At 33.0% G+C, this 24,161-nt stretch overlaps 2 protein-coding genes and 1 pseudogene across 2 annotated transcripts; all 3 read right to left on the bottom strand.

Annotated features, from left to right (window-relative positions):
• Window positions 1-1,398: 1,398 nt before the first annotated feature.
• LOC109810151 (rapid alkalinization factor) lies at window positions 1,399-1,704 on the bottom strand. Its single transcript, XM_020373540.3, has one exon. The coding sequence runs from the start codon at window positions 1,702-1,704 to the stop codon at window positions 1,399-1,401; it is 306 nt and encodes a 101-aa protein (XP_020229129.1).
• Window positions 1,705-12,275: 10,571 nt separating this feature from the next.
• LOC109810103 (phospholipase A1-Igamma3, chloroplastic pseudogene) lies at window positions 12,276-13,315 on the bottom strand (annotated as a pseudogene).
• A 4,559-nt stretch (window positions 13,316-17,874) lies between these two features.
• Window positions 17,875-23,872, bottom strand: LOC109810074 (putative pectate lyase 8). The gene is made up of 7 exons (XM_020373451.3): window positions 23,630-23,872; window positions 23,418-23,480; window positions 23,052-23,117; window positions 19,697-20,339; window positions 19,508-19,611; window positions 18,779-18,917; window positions 17,875-18,694 (listed from the first exon to the last, which is right to left on the bottom strand). The coding sequence occupies exons 1-7, from the start codon at window positions 23,737-23,739 to the stop codon at window positions 18,473-18,475; spliced, it is 1,347 nt and encodes a 448-aa protein (XP_020229040.1). The 5' UTR covers window positions 23,740-23,872; the 3' UTR covers window positions 17,875-18,472.
• Between the last annotated feature and the right edge of the window lie 289 nt (window positions 23,873-24,161).

The following is a 24,161-nucleotide window of genomic DNA, read 5'->3' as shown; positions in this document are numbered from 1 at the left end:
TGTTTAATTATTCATAAAAAAAATTTAAAAATATTTGTGACATTATTATATTACTAAGAATATAAATATTTTTTTATAAAAATATTTTTTATTAAAATAAATTTATTAATATATTTACTTATTCAAATTTTATTATAAATATATCATTAAATTATTTTTTAAAAATTAAAATTTTATAGTTAAAATTATTTAAATATAAAATTCAAAAAAAAATTAAAAAAATGTTACATAATAATTAAATTAGATAAAAAAAAATATAATTTCTATTTTATTTAAATTAATTAATTAATTAAAAGTTTTAATAGATATTATTAAATTATAAAAATAAACAGGACTTTAATATTGTTATTAAAATTAATAAGAGCAAAAGATAATGAAATATAAAAAAGAATTAAAAAAATGAAGACATGTGAGGGAGAGAGGAGGGAAAGGAAGAGAGGGGGAGGGAGAGAAATAAAAGGAGAAAGACAAAGAGAGAGAGGAAAAGAGAGGGAGTGAGAGTGAAAGAGAGAGAGAGAAATAGAAAGGAAGAGGGAGAGAAAAAGAAAAAGAGAAAAGGAGAGAAGGAGAAAGAGAGAGAGAGGGAGAAGGGGAGTGAGATAGAGGGATAAAAAAATAAAGCAAAAATAATTTTTTTGTTTTAAAAAAGGAAATTATAATCTTTTTATATATATTAAATTTTCTTCTTAATTAAAAAATTAGATTCTCAACTCTCATGAAAATATTTTTATGAAAAAAATAGAATAAAAATATTTTTAAAAAATTATATTTTATTTTTTAAAATAACTACTAAATATAAAAAATTAAAATTTTCACTAAAAGATTTCTAAGAATATAAAAATATATTTTACATTCCAAAGATCCCTTAAATAATTATGCTTAGGTAATAAATACATAGGTAATAAATACTACTACTATACTATTTCACACTCTTTATGGTTATCTAAAATTTAATATTTTTTTGCAGCAAAAATTTAATATTTATGGAAAATCACATAGTTTAATAAAGTTTACGTGTTATTAAGTCTCATTACAGGTTTTAATACATTTTAATTTGAAACAAAAGATATGCTTAAAAAAATTGTCAAAAATGTATTTTCAATGTATTATATTTAAAGTAAATGTCGATAATATATATATCTATATTAACAAAGTAAAATTTTAATTCTAATTAAAATATAATATCAATAAAATTCTAATTAAAAATAACATTAATATTTATAATATTGTACCTAAAAACAATAATCATTGAGATTTAATCATAGGGCTCGATTATTTTATGGAATACGGGACAATACAGCAGATCCATGGAATTTTCATGTGTAGAAGGAAACCCCAATACGAAATTCAAAATCAGAAAAAAAAAGGATTAAAAAAAAGAAAAAAAGAAAAAAAGAATCATCTCCTGCACCTGGTAATGGCGGTGCAGCCACGATCGTAAGGGTTGGCCTCTGCGCCAGGCTGGCACTGATAGTAGGAGGCTCCGCGGAGAGAGCACGGCACACTGTCCCTCTTCATGGCATCGTAGCTCAAGTACTTGGTGGTGTCTAACATGCGCCGGTTCACCTCGCTGTCCAGACCGAACTCTTCTTCCATGGAGGGCATCCACGTCATTTCCATCCCCGCTCCTGCTTCTGCTGTCAGAACCCAATGCGTCGTCGTCGCACAAATCAAGAGAAAGAGCATCAGATACGACTTCGCCATCGCAATAAACCTTCCGACTCGGTTCCCACCTTGCTTTTGCGTCCTCACCGACCCACGCGTTTTTATAAGCTATGCCTCCAACTGTGGCACTCCCATTTCCTTTATTTACATTCCTGCCATTTAATTAAGGATTACCATTTTTACCAAATTAATATTTAAAAAATTACCTTTTTTATTCAAATAATTTTGAAACCAGTTTAGGATACTTCTGAATACGTCGGATCTGACTTGAGAGAAAGAGTGTGGGCTTAGACAATAAAGAACTGTAGAAATTGATTTATTTAGAATTTTTATTTTATTTTTATGAAAATATTACTACTTTTGTCTACGATTATAAGATCATTTTAACTAAATCGTAATTTTAAGAAAATTATTTTATTTAATTAATAATATTAAATGTATTAATGATTTAAATTATTTTTCAAAATTAACCGTCTCTTTTTTACTTAATTAATTGATATGTTTATATGTTTGTTTATCTTCTCTAATTTTAATAATAAAGAAAAATTTTCTTTAATTAATTTTAGATATTATTATCATTTATTTAAAAGAATTATTAATTAAATAAAAATATTTTGAAAATATATAATTAATATAACTCACCATTTGAAGAGTTTCTAACGACTTATTATATATACAAAGACGGAAGTAGTAAAAGGAAAATATCTTGCTGTGATTCTTTTGCACACTAATTGTGAAAAATAAGAATTTACCAATTTAGGATAATTTTGAACACGTGGAGTCTGACTAGGAAGAAAGAGTGACGTGTTAGGCAAGAAATACCTATGAAAAATGTGTCATATATATATTGAAGAATATTGAAAAGAAAACACACCGCCATTCGTTTGCAAACATACACTAAATAGTATATATTTATATTTATATTATTTTAATCATTTACATTTAAATATCTGATTGTGGGTAGAAGAATTCATTAAATGGAAATTTTATTATATATAAATAAACAAGTATACCAATTACTATTTAATATCGTACATTTTTATTAATTATTGTTGATTTAATTAAATTATTATTAATTATTGTTGATTTAATTAAATTATTATGTTGTTATGAATTGTTGAGAAATTCTTAGAACTTAGGAATTTTTTGGGAAAAGGTTTAGTTTGGCCTAAAATAGAAGGTATATACGGTTACTTTTAAGTGCTTTAGAATTTGATTTTTGTAACGACCTGTCATGGTCTCTATATTTAGTGAAATCGCATTACTGCTAGTAAAATTAAGAGAAATATTAAGCTGGATAACTCATACATACATGTACAAATAAAAATGAAATAACTAAGTTTCTGGTTATAAAATAGAACTCCATATATGTACAGTCATCCCAAAAATGATATTCCCTAGTGCTGGTAAGCACAAACAAAATCGTTACCCAAAATGATAACTCTAACACGAGGATCAGAACTCTCCGTCTCGCAGCGGACACCTTAACTCCAAGCTAGCCTTGACCTGCTCCCATACCAAGTATGATCATCGCAGTTCCACCACATGGAAACAGAAGGGTAAGCTAGAGTTCAAAATCAATCATACAAATACAGAATAAAATCTATACTACACATCATCCAACTATCAATCATATTCATAGAGTCACACCATACACTCTATCCAATATTACTCATGCATAAAATATAATCCACCAATCATGAAGTCAAACACCACACTTCATCATATTAATAATCATGCAATAAATGCATCTCATGACAGATATCAATGCATATCAATCATCTAATGCGTCGTCACGCATACACCTAGGAGATCTCCATAACAATAGAGTTGTATAAGTGACATTCTATCCTATCGAAACCACCCCAACCGTTTTCATGCCCAATGCACCCGCTTGGTCACAGCTAAATAGGATATAATCCTCACTTGGATTTACTCAGATGATGTCACTTACACAATTGGAAGTCCAGATCCACCGTCAGGTATAGCACAGCTGGGTACGGGCTTACCACGACCTTGGCATGCATAACCAAGTCAATTGTGGAGTTCGCCCACCAACTATCCGCAAGGATCCACGCAACCTTCCCGAGTACTTGGTTCAGGGAATAACCCTCGACCTCATACCCCGCTCCAACACTAGCTAAGGACTTAGAGGAGACTCACCCAACCCAGTGGCCTATCTGAGCATCACTTTCCCAAATCCAGTGGCCTCCCTAAGCACCACTCTCATATATCAGTGGCCTATCCAAGCACCACTCTCAAGAGACTATATGTGAGCTCTTCCAGTTCGAAAATATTTTTCCTCTCCTCAAGTCCTAGGCTAGACTCATGCCATAAGGCATCACATGCAACTATGCATCATACATCATACATGGTCTGCCCACCATCATGATCAACAATCATACACATATCATAAGACATCACATGCAATAATGCATCATACATCATACATGGTCTGCCCACCATCTTGATCAACAATCATACACATGTCATAAGACATCACATGCAATAATGCATCATATATCATACATGGTCTACCCACTATTATGATCAATAATCATACACATATGAACATATACTCATGCCATATCATATTTAAACATTCATATATATCATCACTATGCATACATATGAATCACACCTCACCATACATCATATATCATACATACATGATCCAAAACTTTAACTTAACATGCATAAGCATCAATTTAAAATCAATTATTTATAAACATATTCACGCGCAGTGCAGTCAGCTCGCGCCTGGCCTAACACCAACCCAAGAGCTCTAAGCTCTTCCACGCCCGGTGCGCTCAACCTGCGCCCTGCCTAATCACAGTCAGAAAGTTTCAAAACACTTATCCAAACCAACAAATCCAGCCACATGCAAACACAAAACACAATGCATAGGCTCCATACAACTCAAAATAAACTTAAATCTCACATGCATCCAACCTATGCATCAAAAATCATCAAAATCTTCCTTTTTCTCAAAACCCCAAAAAATGAGATTTTCTTCAATCCATCTATGGATTCTCAACATTCATGCATCAATTGAGTTTCTAAACTCACATGCAACCTAAACAAAAAATATTCTAGCTTCCCTCACTTGAAGATTGGCTCAAAATAGCCAATAACTAAGAAGAAGTAGAATTCCCTTCCGAAGCTCAACCCGGAACTTCAATCCTCCCAAAGTAAGCTTCCTAATCTGAATTTCAAGAAAAGACAGAAGGCATTAGTGATCTAGAGGAGAAAAGGAATCATACAGAGAAATTCGGGAGAGAAAGGAGCTCACAGACCCAGAGTCCTTCTCTCTAAAACTTCTCTCTAAAAACCTCATTATTTTTCTCCTTCTTTTAACCTTTTTAAGTGTTCATTCACATCTATCCATCCCTTAAGAGGGACTTGAGAGTTGAGGTGATTCAAAACTCAGAAAGTTGAGGATCAGGTGGTGGTGGTCGTTTCGTGAGGAACTCCTAAAGCATAGTTCTTCTTCTTCTTCCTTGTTTCTCTTCAATTTAAAGGTAAAGGAAGCTAACATCTTATTTCTTGTTAATTGTTGAAGTTGAATGTTGTTTGAATTCATTAAAGCTTTTGGTTGTATTGTTAAACTTTGAGAAGGAATTGGTGCATGGTGACTTTCGATGTTTTGAAGTATGTTAGTGTGAATTTAATGTTGTTGATTAAAATGTGGTTGCATGTTGTAATTTTGGTTAGCTGATGGAGTTATTTTATAGTATTTGTCTGAAGGGATATTTTATGAGGGTTGTTTTTTTTTATAATGTTATTACACAAACATACTTCACAATGATGAAATATTGTCCGTTTTGGGCCTTAGCCCACACGGTTTTGCTTTTGGTCATTACCCAAAAGGCCTCTTTATCATTGAAGTATGTTTGTACTATATAAGTTGTTATTTCTTGTTTTATTTTATCGATGTGGGACTTGTTTGTATCCCAACAATCCTCCCCTCAAACAAGGGACCTAACCTTTCATGCAGTGGAATCTATATCTTTATATATCACATTATATGTTATGAGTTATGAGGGGTTATAAGGGTTATTGGTTGTCACCGTATTCAACCTACGACTCTGATACCACTTGTTGGGTTATTTCATAGTATTTGTTTGAGAGGATATTTTATAAGAGTTATTTTTTATCAGAGGAGCATGATATAATTTTATTCATGAGTCTCTATTTATAAAGAAAATTTGTTATACAAAATCAAATATTAATATTATCCTATTCTAAAATAAAGAAACAAATCTTAAAATAATCAAAACAGATTAAATCTAAGAAATATAAATAAAATATTCTTATCAAAAACTAATTTATTTTCCTAAAGATATTTAGGCATATTCCCAACAGGATTTGAGGTGCATATGTTGTATATGAAAGAATTAGAGGAATGCATGCTTGATTTATCTAGTTTCCAAGTGATGAAAGCAAAATTTGTTATTCTACAAAGTGCAAAATCACCATCACACCAGATGTAGCTTCAAGGTACCAGACTTCATCGGGATGGAATTGGTAGCAATAGGCGTGAGCTCTAGAGAGTAGCTTTCTGACTTGGTCATGTTGAAAATGGGTTGATGACGTTGGACATGGATATCCTTTGAATTTTCTAACTTAATGACATGGAGCTTAAGCTAAGTGACGCCAAAATTTTGAAGTTAATACACACTTAGAGTAATTATACAAAATTGCACTATCTCTTGCTTTTTCTCTTTTAAATGTTTGCATTGCAGTACGAGGTTCATTTTACAATGTTTTTAAATAATTAACAAAATTAATATAATGTTTAAAAGTGTGTTAGTGTAATATTTTACAAGTTAATGAATAATAATTGTAGAAATAAGAAAAGAAAAGGATATTTGTGGAATCTCACGAAACCTTAGTCACGGAAGTTTGGTTAGAAACTTTTCTATAAATATTTATTAAGAAAGTTAATTTTATATTTTATAACAAGTTATTAAGTATTAAAAATATAAAAGTTTAATACCACATTTTATCCATCTATATTTAATTTTAATGTTTAATAATGAATAAAATTTAATATAATTAAATACATAAAATAAAATAAAATGATAAATGAGTAATGGGGAAAGATATTCATATTAATTTATTAACATATACTAAAATATTAAATAATTTTAAATTATATTCAAATTCATTTAAATCTTGTTACTTTTGAATATATTTTATGGTTTACAATAAGTTCAAATTCACTACACATGAAGAAAAATTGTGGGAAAAGAAATGATAGAATAGGAAGCATTTTCAATGTTACCAAACAAGGTGTGAAGAATGACAACTTGGTACTGTCAACAAAGTCCAATCACCGGTAGTTTTACTCAATCATGACTACCCAATTAATTCTTTGATTTCATGGTGAGTTGCTTACCAAGCAAGATTTTGCAGTATCTTACATAGAAATTAATTAATAGAACATAAAAGTTAATTAATTAATTAATTACACAATTGATATGTAAATTTTACTACGCATAGAAATGAATTTCTGGACGTAACTCAGATACAGTTGTGTCCAACAATTAGTTGTGTTGTTTTCTACTCACTATGCATAGAAATAGAAATATAGCTGTTGTTTTTATCAATTAGAAATAAGTACTGTTTTATCTCCATAATCTACGTAAAAATAATTATACGAAATAATAATGTAAATTTATTAAGGTAACACTCAAATTTGATGGGTGGATGACATTATTAACATCTCTTAAAAAATTTATATAAGTTCTCTCCTTTATAAATAACATTCAATTACCATTTATTTACTTTCGTGCCATTCTCATGAGAAAAAATAAATATTTTAGTAAAATTTTAAATTAATTCATGCTTAAAATCACTTGAGTAGATCTAATAGTAAAGACTTATATAGATGTATAAAGAGATCAACCCTCACCCACATTGTCATTATAATTTTTTATCAATAAAAAAAATTGATGCTTCAAGAAAGTTTGATCTATAAATTTGTTCATAATATTTGTAAGAAAAATTATATTTTATATAAAGTTATTAAAAAAATACAGACATAAAATTTTAATGTATAATTTTTTCATAATATTTATAAAAAGGTAATTTTATACTTTATATGAAATTAATAAATAATATAAATATAAAAGTTTAATATTTGGTATTAATTAGTTATTTATATTTCTCTTATATATTAGAAGATATTTTTAAAAAAAAGTAATAATAATTGAAGCATATAATTATTTAAGTTGAATACCTTCTATTGAGTAAATTTTATTAGTTAAAAAATAAAATGTCTTATTTGAATTATTTTTATGATGTATATATATATATATATAACAAATTTATTATTTTAAATTGTTAAACAATACAAATTTAATTGATTATACAAAACTATTATCATATAGTAAGTAAAAAAAATTAATAAAATTATATTTAAGTCTCTTTGAATTCATTGTATAATATTTATCGGTTGTTTATACGTGACTATCACTTTCCGTCAAATTTATTTCATTTAGACAAACCCAAGATTGTCAAATTCAAATTTTCAATCAGCATTTCTTAACAATTAAACTTCTTTAAAAGTATATAAAGACTTTGTTTTTCCTATTTTAACTTATCTCAATCTTGGTGTAAAAAAAAAAAAAAAAAAAAAAAACTTATTTCAATCTTGAATAACATTTTCTTACCGTGTAAAAAATCAAACCTTTCAAGATTTCTACTAAACTTATCATTTTGTGCAAATATGAGAATGATAAAATAACACCTTGAGTATAAAATAAAGAAAATATTACAGTTGAAGAAATCTATGTCATTCCTTTAATGTTATGATGCTACTTACAATAAATTATATGTCTTGGGTTTAAATAAGATGAGTGAAACATTTAAGTTATTGTTAATGGCACATATTGCTCTTGTTAAAATGGAACACCTTCTGGACATGACTCTTGATGAAGGATGAACCACTGTAAACTTGTGTTTTATAAGAAATTCTGTCGGTAATAATGTATTTAGCAAATTGAAAGAGAAATACAAAAAAGAAAGAGCAAAAGGCCAAAAGCTCCCAAGCTAGCAAGAGAAGCCACAAAACCCATTGCCTCGGTTGATAGGAAACAAAGCATCACAATTAAGTTTCTAAACAGCAATTAATTAACCACCTCGGGTTACTTGTCTGTCTAATGTTGATAAGAGGTGCTCATCTTAAGTGCCCTGCCTTGAAAAAGAAACATTTCTTTCCAAAGATTACTTAATAAAATAGGATCTAGATATGTGGTTTTGACTTTAAAAATATATAAGAGTATCTATGATGGGAGTAAGTAACTCCTATCCATTTTAAATGGGTTATATTATGTCACATCACTCATAAGCAACTCATATTATATTTTTACAATTTTTACTTCAATGAGAATTACTTATAAGTACTTCCACTTTTTGATAACTCATACTACACTTTTTGACGACTCAAACTACACTTTTTGATATTGATAATGTCATTCAACATTCAATTTTCTCTCAATGTCTCTTTTTTTCTCTCTAACGTCTTTTTTTCTCTCTCAACAATGTTGTTGCCCCTCTCAACCTTCTCTCCCTTTCTCTCAACGTCTCACAACGTTCTCTCTTTCTTTTTCTCTCGTCCTCTCTTTCTCTTGTTCTCTCTCTTTCTCTCAACGTCTCTCTTTCTCTCTCATTCTCGAGCCGCGAAGGGTGGTGGGTGGTGTGGGTGTGGATGGTTGTGGGTGGCGAGGAGGTCGGATTTGGGTTGTCGCAGGGTGGTGGTTGTGGGTGTCGAGGAGGTCAGATTTGGGCCGCGGAGGGTGGTGGTCACTTAGAAAGCTTCCTCCTCTCTAGTTTTTTCTTGTCATTCCTCCAACCAATCACAACACTCCATGTGAAAGATCTATAGACCCAAGGCGATGGAGCTAAAAAAATTTCTCCTTTTTGTGCCACATAAGCCTACTTCAATAGACATTTCTTATTAGATACAATGTTTACATATAAGAAATTGGTTAAGAAACTTCCATCGGGGGTGCTCTAAAGTGTTTTTAAAAATCACTAGAATTGAATTTAATTAGAATTAAAAAAAAAGTATACTTTTAAATTTTATTTTATTTTACATTAAGAAGTAGGTGTTATATGTTGTTCTTGAAGTATATATCTGTGTGCATCTAATCAAGGTTTACATGTGAAGGAAATGGTGACCTTGGATTCAAGTTAGGTCATAAGCCTAATTCATAACACTATGCTACATTTTAGATTTGGTGTCTATAAAATGAAAATATATTTTTGAAGGGAATTAATAAGTCATAACCATTAATTACAAAGTTTATAACTAATGTTGTGATAAAATCTCTCATATATAGAGAGAGAAAAAGAGTATATGATAATATGTGGATTAAATAATAATTTTTAGATAAAAAATAAAAATAATTAATGATTAAAATTAAAATTTAACTATAGACACTCACCTATAAAAAATAACGCAAGATATTTCGTACAAAAATTTAAATTTATATTTCATTGATTATATTAAATTTATTATCTATTTTAATTACTTAAAATTTAATTGATAATATTGTTATTTATCCAAAATGGAGTTTAAGAACTGAAGTGAGTTTTGGGCTGGTGCTACACGTGAAGGCCCACTTCCTTACCAAATATTTATATTTATTGAAAATTACAACCCATGTAAATAATTGGAGAGTGTTGAGTTTATAAATGATCAACCATTAGATTATGTAAATGATTACAATCTTGTCACGTATGTCTCAATTTTTATTTATTTATTTTTATTTCTTTCAATTTTCTTCAGGACAGTAATCTAATTTTTTCTTTTTTCTTTTTCCAACAAATTTCAGCAATGTTGCTCCCCAGTCCCCACATACAGGACATTCACTTCATTCCCAACTGGTTGGAATTTTTGAATATATTTCTAATGTCTTAGATTTTGTAGGAGCTTGACTATCAAAAGTGTTTACATTATACGTTAATATATTTACTAAATTTAGTATTTTGGTTTAATTTTTTTTATAAATATTTTTCAATTTATATCTTTTCATAAAAATTAAGGAAAATAATAAGAAAATAAGTTTTTTATCTGCATACTTCATAATTTAATTTTTAATTTGTACAGTATACAAAATGAATGAATGACTACTTTATATAATTAAAATTCTAAAAAATAAATATTTTTAAATGTATTAAGTATACACAACACAAGTAGCTATTTTAAAAATAATCTCATTTAAAAAATTATTCTAATTTATATGTCGAGATGATATAATATTAAAAATTAACTAATATTTACTCTATGCAATGTACAGAATAAATTTTTATTTTATATAGTTATGATTTATTAGAAATAAATATTTTTGAAATTCCCATGCAGTTGTCAAAAAATAACTACTTAATAAATAAATAAATAAATATGTAAAATCAGAGGGTGTTACATGGTTCCCAGTCATAAACGAAATAATTCATGAAAAGAAGATTGTTGAAGGCAAGGGCACAAGAGAAATTTGTTCCTCAAATGCTTTGCTCATCCGTCTGTGACTTCGACTATAACGGGATTATGAGACGAGTATTAGAACCTAATAATTATTAAGAAGAGTTGGGCTCACGGACAAAGCCCAATTTCTTGTTTTAAGCAAACACATTAATTTTAAGATTTATGATATATACACCTCCATTTTATGATAAGTATACCTTTTTAAAAAAAAAATCTTAAAATGTATTTAATTTTTATTTTTAGATATCTAATATTTAATTTATTATTATTATTATTTTATTTTTTACATACATCTTTCTCTTTCTTTGTTTGACTCATGATATATATATATATATATATATATATATATATATATATATATATATATATATATATATATATATATATTTTAAGTACACCTCTTTTTCTTTTTTTAATAAAAATAAATTCTTGAAATATCATGAATGTAAAAAAGAATAAATAGAAAATTATAAATTAAATAATAAAAAAATAAAATTAAAAAATATAGGATAAAAAATTAAAGATATTTTAAAAAATGAAAAAGGAGGTATACTTATAATAAAAAGGTAGTGTATATATCATTAGCCTAATTTTAACTTTATAAAACCCATCTTTGTTTTTAGCCCACTATTTCTAAATATAAAAAAAAACTTATCATTTAATAACTAGTGAAGTAACATATTTAACAAACACTAGTACAAAAATGACTTTTAAATCGAGGTTTTAAAATCGGTTATAAGGTAACTGATTTTAAAAGTAACGCGGTGGCAATTTTATAAATAATGACATTACTTTTAAATCGGTTACGTTATAACTAATTTTAAAAGTCTCTGATGCTACTTTTAAAATCGGTTCAGTTATCAAATAGCCGATTTTAAAAGTGTCACTTTTAAAATCGGTTATTGAACAACCGATTTTAAAAGAAGCATCAGAGACTTAAACTTCTATCTCCGCTCCGACTCTTCCCCTAGCTCCATTCTCTACTCTTTGGCTTCAAGAGTTCATATATTCCTCTCTTTACTCTCTCGGGCTCTCATCTAAAGTGTGCAACTTCTCATTTTCTCAGAAGAATACAATATCAAGGTAACATTGTCTTCTATTGTGTCTTATTTCGTTGTTGCTGGGCGAATTGTGAGTCTGGAATGGCCCCAGAACGGCCCGTACTGCAAGCAAAACGGGTCGTTCTACTTGCAGTACGGGCCGTTCTGGGGCCATTCTAGGTCCGTTCTGGGGCGTTCTGGACTCACAATATCATTACCAGATTCAATAGTTTAAGTGGTTTCTAATGGGTGACCTAGGAGGTGGTTGTTGAGCACTTGGTGAAGATGGTGCAGCATGTCCAGCAGATGAGCCTCCAAGCGGGGGCGCTCCGGCAGAACCCACCGCCCATCTCGACCCCTGACCATCCCCTTATTCTCGTCCTGGCGCCAGTGCGACGGAACACCGTACTCACTCCTCAGAAAGTCGCAACTCTTGTTGACAAGCGCTATGTCCCGTTTGGACGCCAAGTAGAACCTCTTCCCCTTCCCATGGTACCCGTCCACCAAGTGCAGCTGCACCTCCAAGTTATGCGCACACACTTCAGAAACGGGCTCTCCCTGTTATCCAACGCCATCTCCGTTCCCACGTGCGCGTAGCTCCACGGGAAACGCAGCGCCTCCTCTACGTACCTCTGAAACTGAAACTTCTCGTTATCCCAGGCAGCGTGGGCACCACGTCGTGCACGTTCACCACCCTCAGCACCTTCACCCCAAGCTCCTCGCACCGCTCCTTGAACTTGAGGTTCCCCACTCTAGGACCCGCGAACGAGAAGACCATGAGCGGAATAATACTCTTGGCCTCTTGAAGAACGTTTAGGTTGAGCTCGGCTATGTCGTAGGCGCTGAGAATGGCCAACGCAGCACCGAGACTTTGGCCTATGATGGTGATGGAGATGTGTTCGTCTCGGTAGTAGTGAAGAAGGCGGTTGACTTCGAAGAGAAGTTGCTCGTGAGCGGAGAAGGAGCAATAGGTGCAGGAGTGTTCTTTCTTGGTGTACAAATCGTAGAAACCGGATTCCACTTTGATGGTGGGGTCGTTGGAGAAGAGTGGTGGTCATAGAATGTCTTTGAGGTCGTAGATCCACTCCACGTAAGTGAGACTTTTAACATCGGTCATGCATTGACCGATTTAAAAAGTCTCACTTTTAACATCGGTCAACAACCGATGTTAAAAGTCCCACTTTTTAAAATCAGTTCTTTTAAAATCGGTCAGAGAACCGATTTTAAAAGTAAAAAATGACTGATTTTAAAAGTGTTTTTTCCACTAGTGAAATGAATATCATTTAGGTGAAATTATACTCATTTAAAATGTTCACTTTGATTCTTTATCTTTTAAATTTGAATTAATTTGATCCTTTTGAAATAAAATTAATTTCGATTTTATGACATGATTTTGAATTATATTATGTTTGATTTAAGATGCGAAACTTGTCTCATTAAATTTACCTACTTAAAAACTGTGGAATCCAATTGATATTTGAACTCCAAAGTGTAACGATCCAACAAGTCTCATATTAGCACAACTCTAACATAAACATAATTACACAATCGAAAACATAAATCATCTATCCTAAGTTTATCATGCAGCAAAACTTGGACATCATGCATGTGCAATACATATATACATTGGGATCTCAATGATCAATTGAAATCAAAAGTCATAAAGGAGTTCCTGATCATCAAAGCAATAAACAAAATTCTCTTATGGGGCTAAATCCCAAAAATATAATATTTACACAAAACATCAAAGATAACTATATACTGAGTCGATCCTATAACAAAACAACTACAAGTCATGAGACCAGTTGTCTCCAACTCCCACCATCCTCTAGATGGCCACATGAACAACTCCAAGCTACCTATCCTTTAGCTAAACCTGATTCGCTCCCATGTCAAAACATAATCATTGCAGTTAACACAACAAACAACAAGGTAAACTTGATACACAATAACACAAGATATAATAATACGGGAATGCATGTAGAATAAACATAACTTACAACTGAAGCTTCAAATTGCTTGCAACATCATCATACAATCCCACCACAGGTAAGCCATGCACAACCACCACTTAACTCATCATCATATGTTACATCTTGCATACTAAACATCAATGTGCATACTTGCATCATGCGTCATCAAATGCGAGAACAACATGATCATCATATGCTATCATTTGTTTACTGCTTTGATGACCAACAATTACTTTACGACTTTTGATTTCAATTGATCGTTGAGATCTTGATGTATATACATATTGTACATGCATAATGTCTAGGTTTTGCTGCATGATAAACCTAGGATAGATGATTTATATTTTTCATTATGTAGTTATATTTATGTTAGAATTGTATCCGTTTGAGATATTCTTGTCATTGCATTTTAGAGTTCAAACATCAATTAGATTTCATAGTTTTCAAGTAGGTGAATTTAATGAGATAAGTTTTGCATCTTAAAATCAATCATAATATAATCCAAAATCATGTCATGAAATTAAAAATAATTATTGTTTCAAAAGGACCAACAAATGTTGCTAGCCCGCAGAGGGTGGTCTCTTGGAATGCTTTCAAGAAACTCTTCCTTGGGAAGTATTTTCCAAAGAGTGTGAGATATGCTAAGGAGGCAGAGTTTCTAAGGTTGTAATAGAGTGGTATGTTTGTATTGGACTATGTAGTGAGGTTTTGGCTCAATTGTACTCTCAGGCAACCTCTGAGACCTAAAAATGTAGAAAATCCAGTAAGGGGCTGAGATATAAGATTAAGAGGATGATTGTTCCAATGACTATCACTAAGTTTTTAATTTTTGTATAGAAGGCCAAAATGCTTGAACATCTTGAAGTGGGTAATAGGATGGTATAGAATCAAGAGGCATCATCTAGATCCAAAAAAGGAGGGCATACAAGGAAACCTTATGACAAGCTTCCATAGTTTCCAGGAGATTCTATTGTTAGCGACCTTAGGGTGGAGCTCATATGATAAAGTTTTACAAATGTGGTGGTGGTCCGTATTTTGTGAAGGATTGTTGTTCAAAAATTGTTGTTTTTTCAAATGTGACATGTGACACCCTCTACTCCAACATACATATACAGTAATTATAAGAAAATAAAATTTTTCATCAATAAAAATCAAATTTCCAACCACGTATGGGTAAAGAGTTCACATCCATAAACTTAATCCAAATAACATGCCGGTAAAATTACAAAGAAATAAAACTGAATTTTCCAAAATAATTTAATAAGAACATCTTAAACTAATCCTATCTATGTCCCGATGTCACATGTCCTATCAGAGCAAAACCCAACATAGAAGCCTAAGCTTCATCACCAACATCTTCAGCCTCACGCTGATGATCACCTGTATAACAGTCAAAACAAAACAACACGAGAAAAGGGAGTGAGAAACATCTCACTCTGGCTCACGGTGTAGAAATATACGCCGGATAGCCAAACACAAACAAGACAGATATAGCATAGATATGTTAATAACAATATTCCATCTCACTCATCCAAGACATAAACCATCACTTTATCATATAACATTGATAATGCACATGTATGGACACGGACTACATATTATCATGCATGTGGCGCCAGTAAAACATCACATGGCATATTGCCGCTAGCAATACACGAAGAGTAGTCTAGGAGTACATGCCGGGTCACACCCTCTGCGCACTCTCACTAGAAGGATATACTACCAGAGTCTCGTCGGGATAGCTATAAGCCGCGCAAGATACATCCCATGCACACAATGGACGAGACTAGGACTTCCAAACCAAGCTATCCCCAAGGACTAATCCTCAAAGCTTTTACACTAGGGGGCCTTCTCTAGCGGTGTATTCCATATCGTACCCTTAAAACACTTATGCAAATGATGCATGTCAATCAAGACTCTATGCATTCTCATATCACATTATCATTTCTCATTCCCATATCACATTATCATGTCTCATTATCACTTTTCACATCATCTCATCATATTCACATAGTCATCACTTTTCACATCATCTCATCATATTCACATAATCATCATTTTTTACATCATCTCATCATATTCACATAGTGTCTACAGAGCACTCAAAATCATATCAAAACTGATCTATTTTCAAAAATAAACACATATTTATACATCTCATTCAACAAGGAATACATCAGAACAATCAGAAAGCAAAACATAAAATATTCATATTTTACCTGTTTCTCATAGGGTTCTCACAGGAACCCACAGAGCACTCTAATTCATATCAAAACTTGTTTATTTTCAAGATTATATACATATTTACACTCAGCAAATATCAAGAAACACAACAGAAAACTCAGAAGGTAAAACAGAAAACATTTAAAATTTGCCTCTTACAATTATCAATGCATTCCCTTAGGGTTTTCCATAGGAAACCATAGAAATCTCAATTCATACAATTAATTACATATAAGAAAACAATAGGCAAAACAGATATAATTGGGAAAAACTCCTCATACATAAGCATACAAAAAATGCAACAAACACAGGATTGGGGGCCAATCCCACTACCCAGCATACAATCCCACACCCAGAGCGAGGTTTCTCACTCCCCCCTTACCTCGATAAGCAAGAGCCGAATCTTGTTGGTCGCCCCCTCTAGGTTCCCCTTCGTCTTAAGAGAGAAAGGAGGAAGAAGATTAGAAAATGAAAAAATGAGTTTTAGAGAGTGAAAAATGTTCTATTTATAAGCATCAGGTTGTGGCCAGAACGGCCTGTTCCGAATCCGGAACGGCCCGTTCTGGACAAATAAAACATGTGCAAAAACCTCTCCTAGAACGGCCCGTTCCAAAACTAGAACGGCCCGTTCTGAGGTCAATACTTGTTCTCTAAAACCTCATCCGGAACGGCCCGTTCTGGGTTGAAATTTTTCCTATGTTTGCTCGAATTGGAACGGCCCGTTCCGGGACCATCAAAATCCAGAATTTTTTAAATAATAAATAAATAAATACTTATATATATATATATATATATATATATATATCAAATTAAAATAACATATCAATACAATTTAAAACATGATTTTCTTTAAATAATACAAAAATAAATAATAATTATTTGTAGTATTAGTAGAAAAATTTGAGATGTTACATGACAAGTTTGGCCACGTGACGAAGAATTGTGTAGTACAAGTTGCTCTAGTTAGGAATGCAACCAAATATGTTAGGCTCATAGTTAGCAAGGTGTTTGATTTAAACAAACTTGAAACTTCGAAGTCATTTGATGATTGATAGTTTAGAAAAATAAGTTGTTTATAAAAAATAGTGAAATTAAATAATATTAATTAACTTTCTTAATTAGTGTGGATTTTTTTTATGTATATTTAAGATCAGAATAATACTATCTTTGTCCCACAATGACTATTATTTTACTATTTGAAAATATCCTAAAAAATTATGTTCTCACTTTTTAATGAAATATCAATTTTTTTTCTTAATTTGTTCCTTTAATGAAAAGAATATGTATTACAAAGTTATTTTTCTTTAGAAAGTGTAGAGATTTTTTATACTTTCATTTAATTATAATCTTTTATGTACAATAAGTTTGTCAACTTTTATAGTATGTTTACTTAACTCATAAACTAAATCGTTTTTATCTATAGAAAAAAAAAAGCTTAGGAAAAATCTTGAGAGGGAAACGTTGGAATATAACAAAGGCATAAGTAAAAGATGATAATATTCTGATTTAAACAAATACACAACCAACTATTTCACTTCAGTAATACATTCCTCTTTCCCCCCTCCCGTTTTGCCCAATTCATTAGGAGGCAAATCAAGCGTTTACTAAATGAAGGACACACAAACATAATTGAGGTGTTCTAGTGGACAGAGTCTCAAAGAGCATACAATAGAGGATACATGGGAAGACAGAAAGAAACTAAGGGAAAGAGAGAATAGAATAGGTTTTGTTTCCCTTGGAAAATTACGGGGAAACCTCTGGCACAAGTGAACGATTCTGAAAGTGGGAAATGGCTTTTAAGCTAGCAATGATTGTTATCAATTTGATAACAGTTGAGAAACATAAAATGTACAGTGTCCCCCCGACATCTAACTAGTGAGAAGACAAACAACGGGTGTGACCAGAGTGGGTGCATGCGCAAACTCAATGATCAATATCCAGTACAATTATAAGAACGCAATAATAAGAGGAAAAAGAATGAAAACTTTTCTTTCTTCCTTTCCTTTATGCTTTTTCTCTGCCTCATTTTGATGTATTCTTAGGGTGTTTCAATTTGGTTTTCCTGTGAGTGTTGGATATTAACACGTGAAACCCCTGCGACATGCAAGAACACCAGCTCCAGAGGTGAGGGTACCAACCAAAGAAGAGGATTTGGCCCCCAAACTGGAGGCTCTAGCATAGCTTGCTGCAGCTCCTGCTCCTGAGGAAGTGAAAAAGGCTCCATTGAGCAAAAGGTCTCCCTCTGACCTCCAATTCCAACTTTTCCATATGGATGACCCTGTGTCCACTCTCTTTGTCACCTGTTCACACCAAAAGAAGGTTCAGCATCGATAAAAGATTGCCACTGTTGACAACATTGCTTACGTAGAGTTTATGTTACTTACCTCTTTAGCAAAAGGGTTCTGAGGAGCAAGGTATCTGTTGCCCTGGCTGTTAATTGTGGGGTTAGCACTGCCGCCAATTGCATACATCACCCAGTGGGTGTAGTCGTTGTTAACCACGTGGAAATACCCATGTCTGCACCTGCATTGTTAACACAAGATACAGATGTGACTCCTCAGAGACTACACCCATGACATGAGCTGGAAAGAGTTTTATATATACAGAGAGTTAGAGGGGTTTCCATTTTCCAATGCAGGAAATTGGTCTATTTCTCATTTTTTTTTGCCCTTAATGGACATGTTATTTCCACTGTTTGGTGGACCACGTATTGGAAGTTGTCAACTTTTAAATGGGCTTTCCAGAGTCCAACAGCAAACATCAAATAAGCGGGCCTAAGACGGGTGAAGTACTCGAGAATACTAGTATCTAATCCCACTTCTCTCAAAAAAGTAAAATATAAAATAAAATAATAGAATCGAATTACAATGCAGCAAAGATTTTTTACTCACTAATTCAACCATAAATTACTAAACATATAAAATTATTAACTTTAATTTTAAAAATTAGTTTAAATTCATATAAAGATGATCTCTAATCACTCCCTTCATGTTATTTTAGTTGACTTTTAACAAATACAAATTGTTCTATTTTAACTAAACATTAACATTAAATGTTTTTCCATGATTAAAATATTGAAACAAAATTGAAGTCTTAAATATTTATTTAGTTACCTTGGCATTCTTTGGATAAGACCCTCCCCAAAATGATTGTAAGCAATGGTGACCTGCATCTGCTTGTCGCGGACGTAAGAGTCACTGTGACCCAGCAACATAACCTAAATATAGAATAAAAAAAAGTGAAGTGAGAAAATGAGAATGAAGAAAATGTTTTTAGGAAGGGGAGTAGTTAGTATATACTACCTCGTTGTGGTGGGTGAAGTAGTTGTTGGAAATGGTAATAGCAGTGGAGCCCATAACGGCATCGATGAGGCCATCAGCGCAGCTGGAGAGAGAGTTATGGTCGATCCAAATGTGGCTGGAGCCGAAGATGGAGATGCCGTCGCCGTCGGCGATGGTCCTCCAGCCGTAGTGGGAGGGGGAGCTGCGGACCATGGCGTTTCCGGTGGGCTTGCAGTCGTGGATGTGGAGGCCGTGGATGATGACGTTCGTAATGAACTGGACGGTGATGCAGGCGCCGTAGGCGATGTGGACGTTGACGCCGCGCCCGTCGATCGTCTTGAAGCTGTTCATAATCAGCTCCTGCTTCAGCGTGATCACCATGTCGCGCTTGAACACGATCCACAGGGGCCTGTCTTGGATCACCGCGTGCCGGAGCGTCCCCGGTTTCGGGTTAACCGCGTCGTCGTCGCTCGGGTCGGTTACCACGTAGTAGCGTCCGTCGCGGCCGCCGATGGCGTTGCGCCCGAACCCGATGCCGCAGTTCGCTAGCCGCTTTCGCCGGAGGTACCACCGCTTGTCGCACCGCCAGCAGTCGTCGATTGGGTTCCCGGTTCCGCATGAGAAGAAGTTTAGATTCCTTCTCGCCGTGTGATTGCGTATGCTCCTGGTTTAGTTAATAAATAAATACACAAACCACTTTAATTGCTGTCTGGTCAATGGATCACAAATTATATATTTCACAGTATGCACAGTTTCCTTCACATCATACGTTATTTAATCGCACTTACACTACAAAATTAGGGAACATGAGTGGAAGAGAATGATAAAGAGAAAAAATAAGAAAAATGTGAGAGAAAAAATGATGCGAAAGTGAAACAAACAAAAACTCGAAGAATAAAAAATATAATAACCCAATTACATCACTCGACCCACCTAAAATTTAGGTGGTATAAAAAACTAAAAGATTAATTAAGGATGCAAAATAATTTTAAAAATAGATTAATTTAGGTAGTATAAAATAATTTTATAAATTACTATGGCATTAATTTTGATAATAAATGACTTAAAGATGATAGGAAAAGTGAAATGCAGTGATAGGTGCATAGTTAATTTTATTGACATGATAGTTAAATGATGATATAAAAAATTCGAATTGAAATAATAATTATTAGCAGTTTAATATGCATTTATCATTGATATGCCTGCATGTGTGGGTCATGTGGGTCTATACGGATAGAATGATACGGTGCATACGGAGAATCGGGGGTTGGAAAAGAGCATAATTTATCTCAGCTAGAAATAAATGCCTAGGTGGGGAAGATCTAGTTTCTGCTTAGTACTTTTGGGTGTCGGTGGTGAAAAAACGTTATTATTAAGTTCCTGAACAGTGGTCATTTAATATGCTCATGGGGGTCTCATTGAATGGCATAATGTGTCAGACAGCAGCAGCAGCGCTTGCTAGATCAGCCAAAATACAACTATGACTAGAAAGTGTTACGGTGGAACTAGATCTGATCTACAATTTGGAGCTATTTCTTGCAGACAGGCTGGAGTAAGGAACCCATTCATGTGCCTTACCCCACCCTGTTGGAAGATGCGGGAATGGAAACTGCTGCATAAGTTCCTAACACTCTGAATTCAACTTTGAATATTTGGTTCTATTGCCAGAGATATAAAGAGGGAAAGCCAATCAATAATACACTAACGAGTTTTTATCTACTCATATGGAACTGTACGTAGGACCAAAGGAATGGATGATGCAATTGGAGAATGGAGAGTGATCATGACTCTAATGATTTTGATTTTCATCATGTTAAAAAAACATATATCCGTGCAATATAATCATTTAATCATCAAGAGCTTCCTCTAGGTCATGTATTAGATATTAACAATAGCATCGCCTACTATATTTATAACTTGATGCATCCTAGCCATAGAATTAAAATAGTCTTGTAAACCGAAGCGGGTTAGAAGAAAGTAACTATCACTTATTGTCTACCAATGAATGTGATTAGGGAAGCAATTAAGGGGACCACGAGTCTACAAATGTGAAGAGGAAGTTAAATGACAGGTATACATATGACACATTAGTCACGAAACTTGGATTTTAGATACAAAAAGGTGTTTGTACTTGGAAAAGGAATTTTCGGATAAGGAAAATAAAAAATGACAAGAAAATTATCATGAGCGAAATGGTCGGATCTCGCGACACTAGCATGTGGTTAAGCTGGCAAATAGAATATAAACGCTTCAATTTTTTAGAGATCTCATCTGCAAAGAACATGGTGGTTGATTCCTTCGAACCGTGTAAGGGAACTTCACAACGTGAACAATTAATTAAAGCATGAACTACATTTATTAATTACGAAAAAAGAGATAATTTGAAAATTAATTGTAAGGGAATAACACCCCTGATAAATACTAAATAGTACGTCAGAGTGTGAAAGGCATCAAAGAATAAGGGATCGTTAATCAGGGAATCAAACAAATACTATTAATTTTCTCGCTTACTCTACACATGATACTATAATAACATTATTATATAAAACTGTACCATTAAACTTTTCTATAGCAAGTGAGAATTTCTAGCCTTTAAACATTTATCTTCTGGTATAGTTTACTTAATACTCTGCTCTACTCTTTATGAGTCAAAATAATACCACTATTCTAGTGCTATAATATAAACTTTCAAAAGGATGGTAGGTCCTTCCCAAACAATTATTAGTTTAGAATTTTTTAGATGTTGATTTCCAGAGGCGATATTTGTTCTAATAAGGAAATTTAATTTCTCTAAATTCCCTTATTATCTGTTTTGATGTTGATATTTATCGGTGGTATCTTACCTTGTACTAAAGAGGCATAGATTTTGGATTAAGCCAACAATGGAAAGTCGTTGGCATGGCCTCTCATCAAAGGAACATCACATATAGCTAGTAGCTTTCAATTAACACAGCTAGATTAACCCCTTTGACAGAGTTTTCATAAAGGCAAAATTCACCCAAAAAGAATAAAAAGGTTATCTAATATTGTTCCAAAAGAAGGATTCACGAGAAGTAATCAAGGGTATTTTCCTCCTTTTAGTCCTGCATCTCAATAATTATTACTACAATAATTATAATACTAAAGCCAAGTGGGTTTGCCATGCTGAATCTATGCTGATTCTCATATACTGTTAAATGATCATGTGATCCCTCTTCTCTAAGTCCAATAAAAAAGAACACAAACAGATAAACTATTCTACTAAGCACATGACCTATCATGAGGTGAGATATACAGCAACCAATAATATCACTATAAAACAAAGCAAAAAATTATTAAATATAAATTAATCCACAGAGATTGAGAAAAAAGAGAAAGAGAGAGAGAGAAATATTACTCATCAACCATAGAAGCAATCTCCTCTGGATTATCAACTGCATGCTCATTCAAAGCACCCCTTGACCTGAAAACTCGTAAAGTAAAAAAATCAACTACACTCACAAAGAGCAGAACAGCCAAAACGACAGCGTTTATAGACCCTGAAGTAAATTAATCAAATAAGCTCGTAAGACAACATAATTAATCAACGGTTGAGATTTTTCAGATCAGATCTGATCGAAGGGTCCAAATTGTTTCCCTTCCGAGCTCAAAACAGAGCTCTTCCTAATCAAGCGTCTCTGATATCTCCAATCCACGTGGACGGCCAGAGTGTAAGAACCACGCCGTCACTCGTAGTAACGTAAACAGTGAAGAAAACACTAACCTTTCTGCCATTGACGAATTCTTCAAGCTCTCCACTCGCAACATCTCGTCTTCAACCACATCCCTGTTCACTCCACCACAAACCGTGTCACAAACTCACATTCTAATCATTTCCAAAAACATATTAAAATAAAAAATAAAAATTCAGAGAATTTAGCAGTGAAGCAGCTAGAAGCTTGAAACTTTTCGTTTTTGCTCTGTTGGCGAAGATACCTCGATTCAGTGAGTTTGTGTTCACTGTCATTGACTGCGTTGACGCGAGCTGAAAGCAGCGCCAGGAGCAGAATGGTGAGAGTGAAGAAATTGGGAAACAGCGTCTTCATTGCTTATGGTGGTGGTGGTTTCTCTGCGTAGGTTTTCGCAGTGTGTGAACACGCGTTCCACGTTGTCGTTGGTTGTGGTGTGGTGTGTTGTGAGAGGGAGATGAAGAAGGAAGTGGAGCCGGAGAGAAAGGAGAGGGAGAAAGGGTTTAAATAGAGATACGAACATGCAGGGAGAAGGAGAGAGGTTGAGTTAACCATGGTTAAGTTAACGAATGAAATCAGTAACCACGTGTAACCAACTTACCACCGCTCTAACTGCCATTAACTGCTTCTCTCTTTCTCCGTTTCCGACGTGGCGCCTCTCTTTAATTTCTTTACTCCTAATCATACTTTAAACTCATTAATTATCAAATTAGCAAATAATTATGCTAATATTATTTTGGTTCCCACATGTATTAGCCTTTTTAAACAATCTTCATGGA

The sequence above is a fragment of the Cajanus cajan genome, chromosome 4, assembly GCF_000230855.2.
Source record: "Cajanus cajan strain Asha chromosome 4, NIPB_CcT2T_4, whole genome shotgun sequence".
NCBI lineage: Eukaryota > Viridiplantae > Streptophyta > Magnoliopsida > Fabales > Fabaceae > Cajanus > Cajanus cajan.
This window is presented reverse-complemented; position numbering and strand designations above follow the sequence as displayed.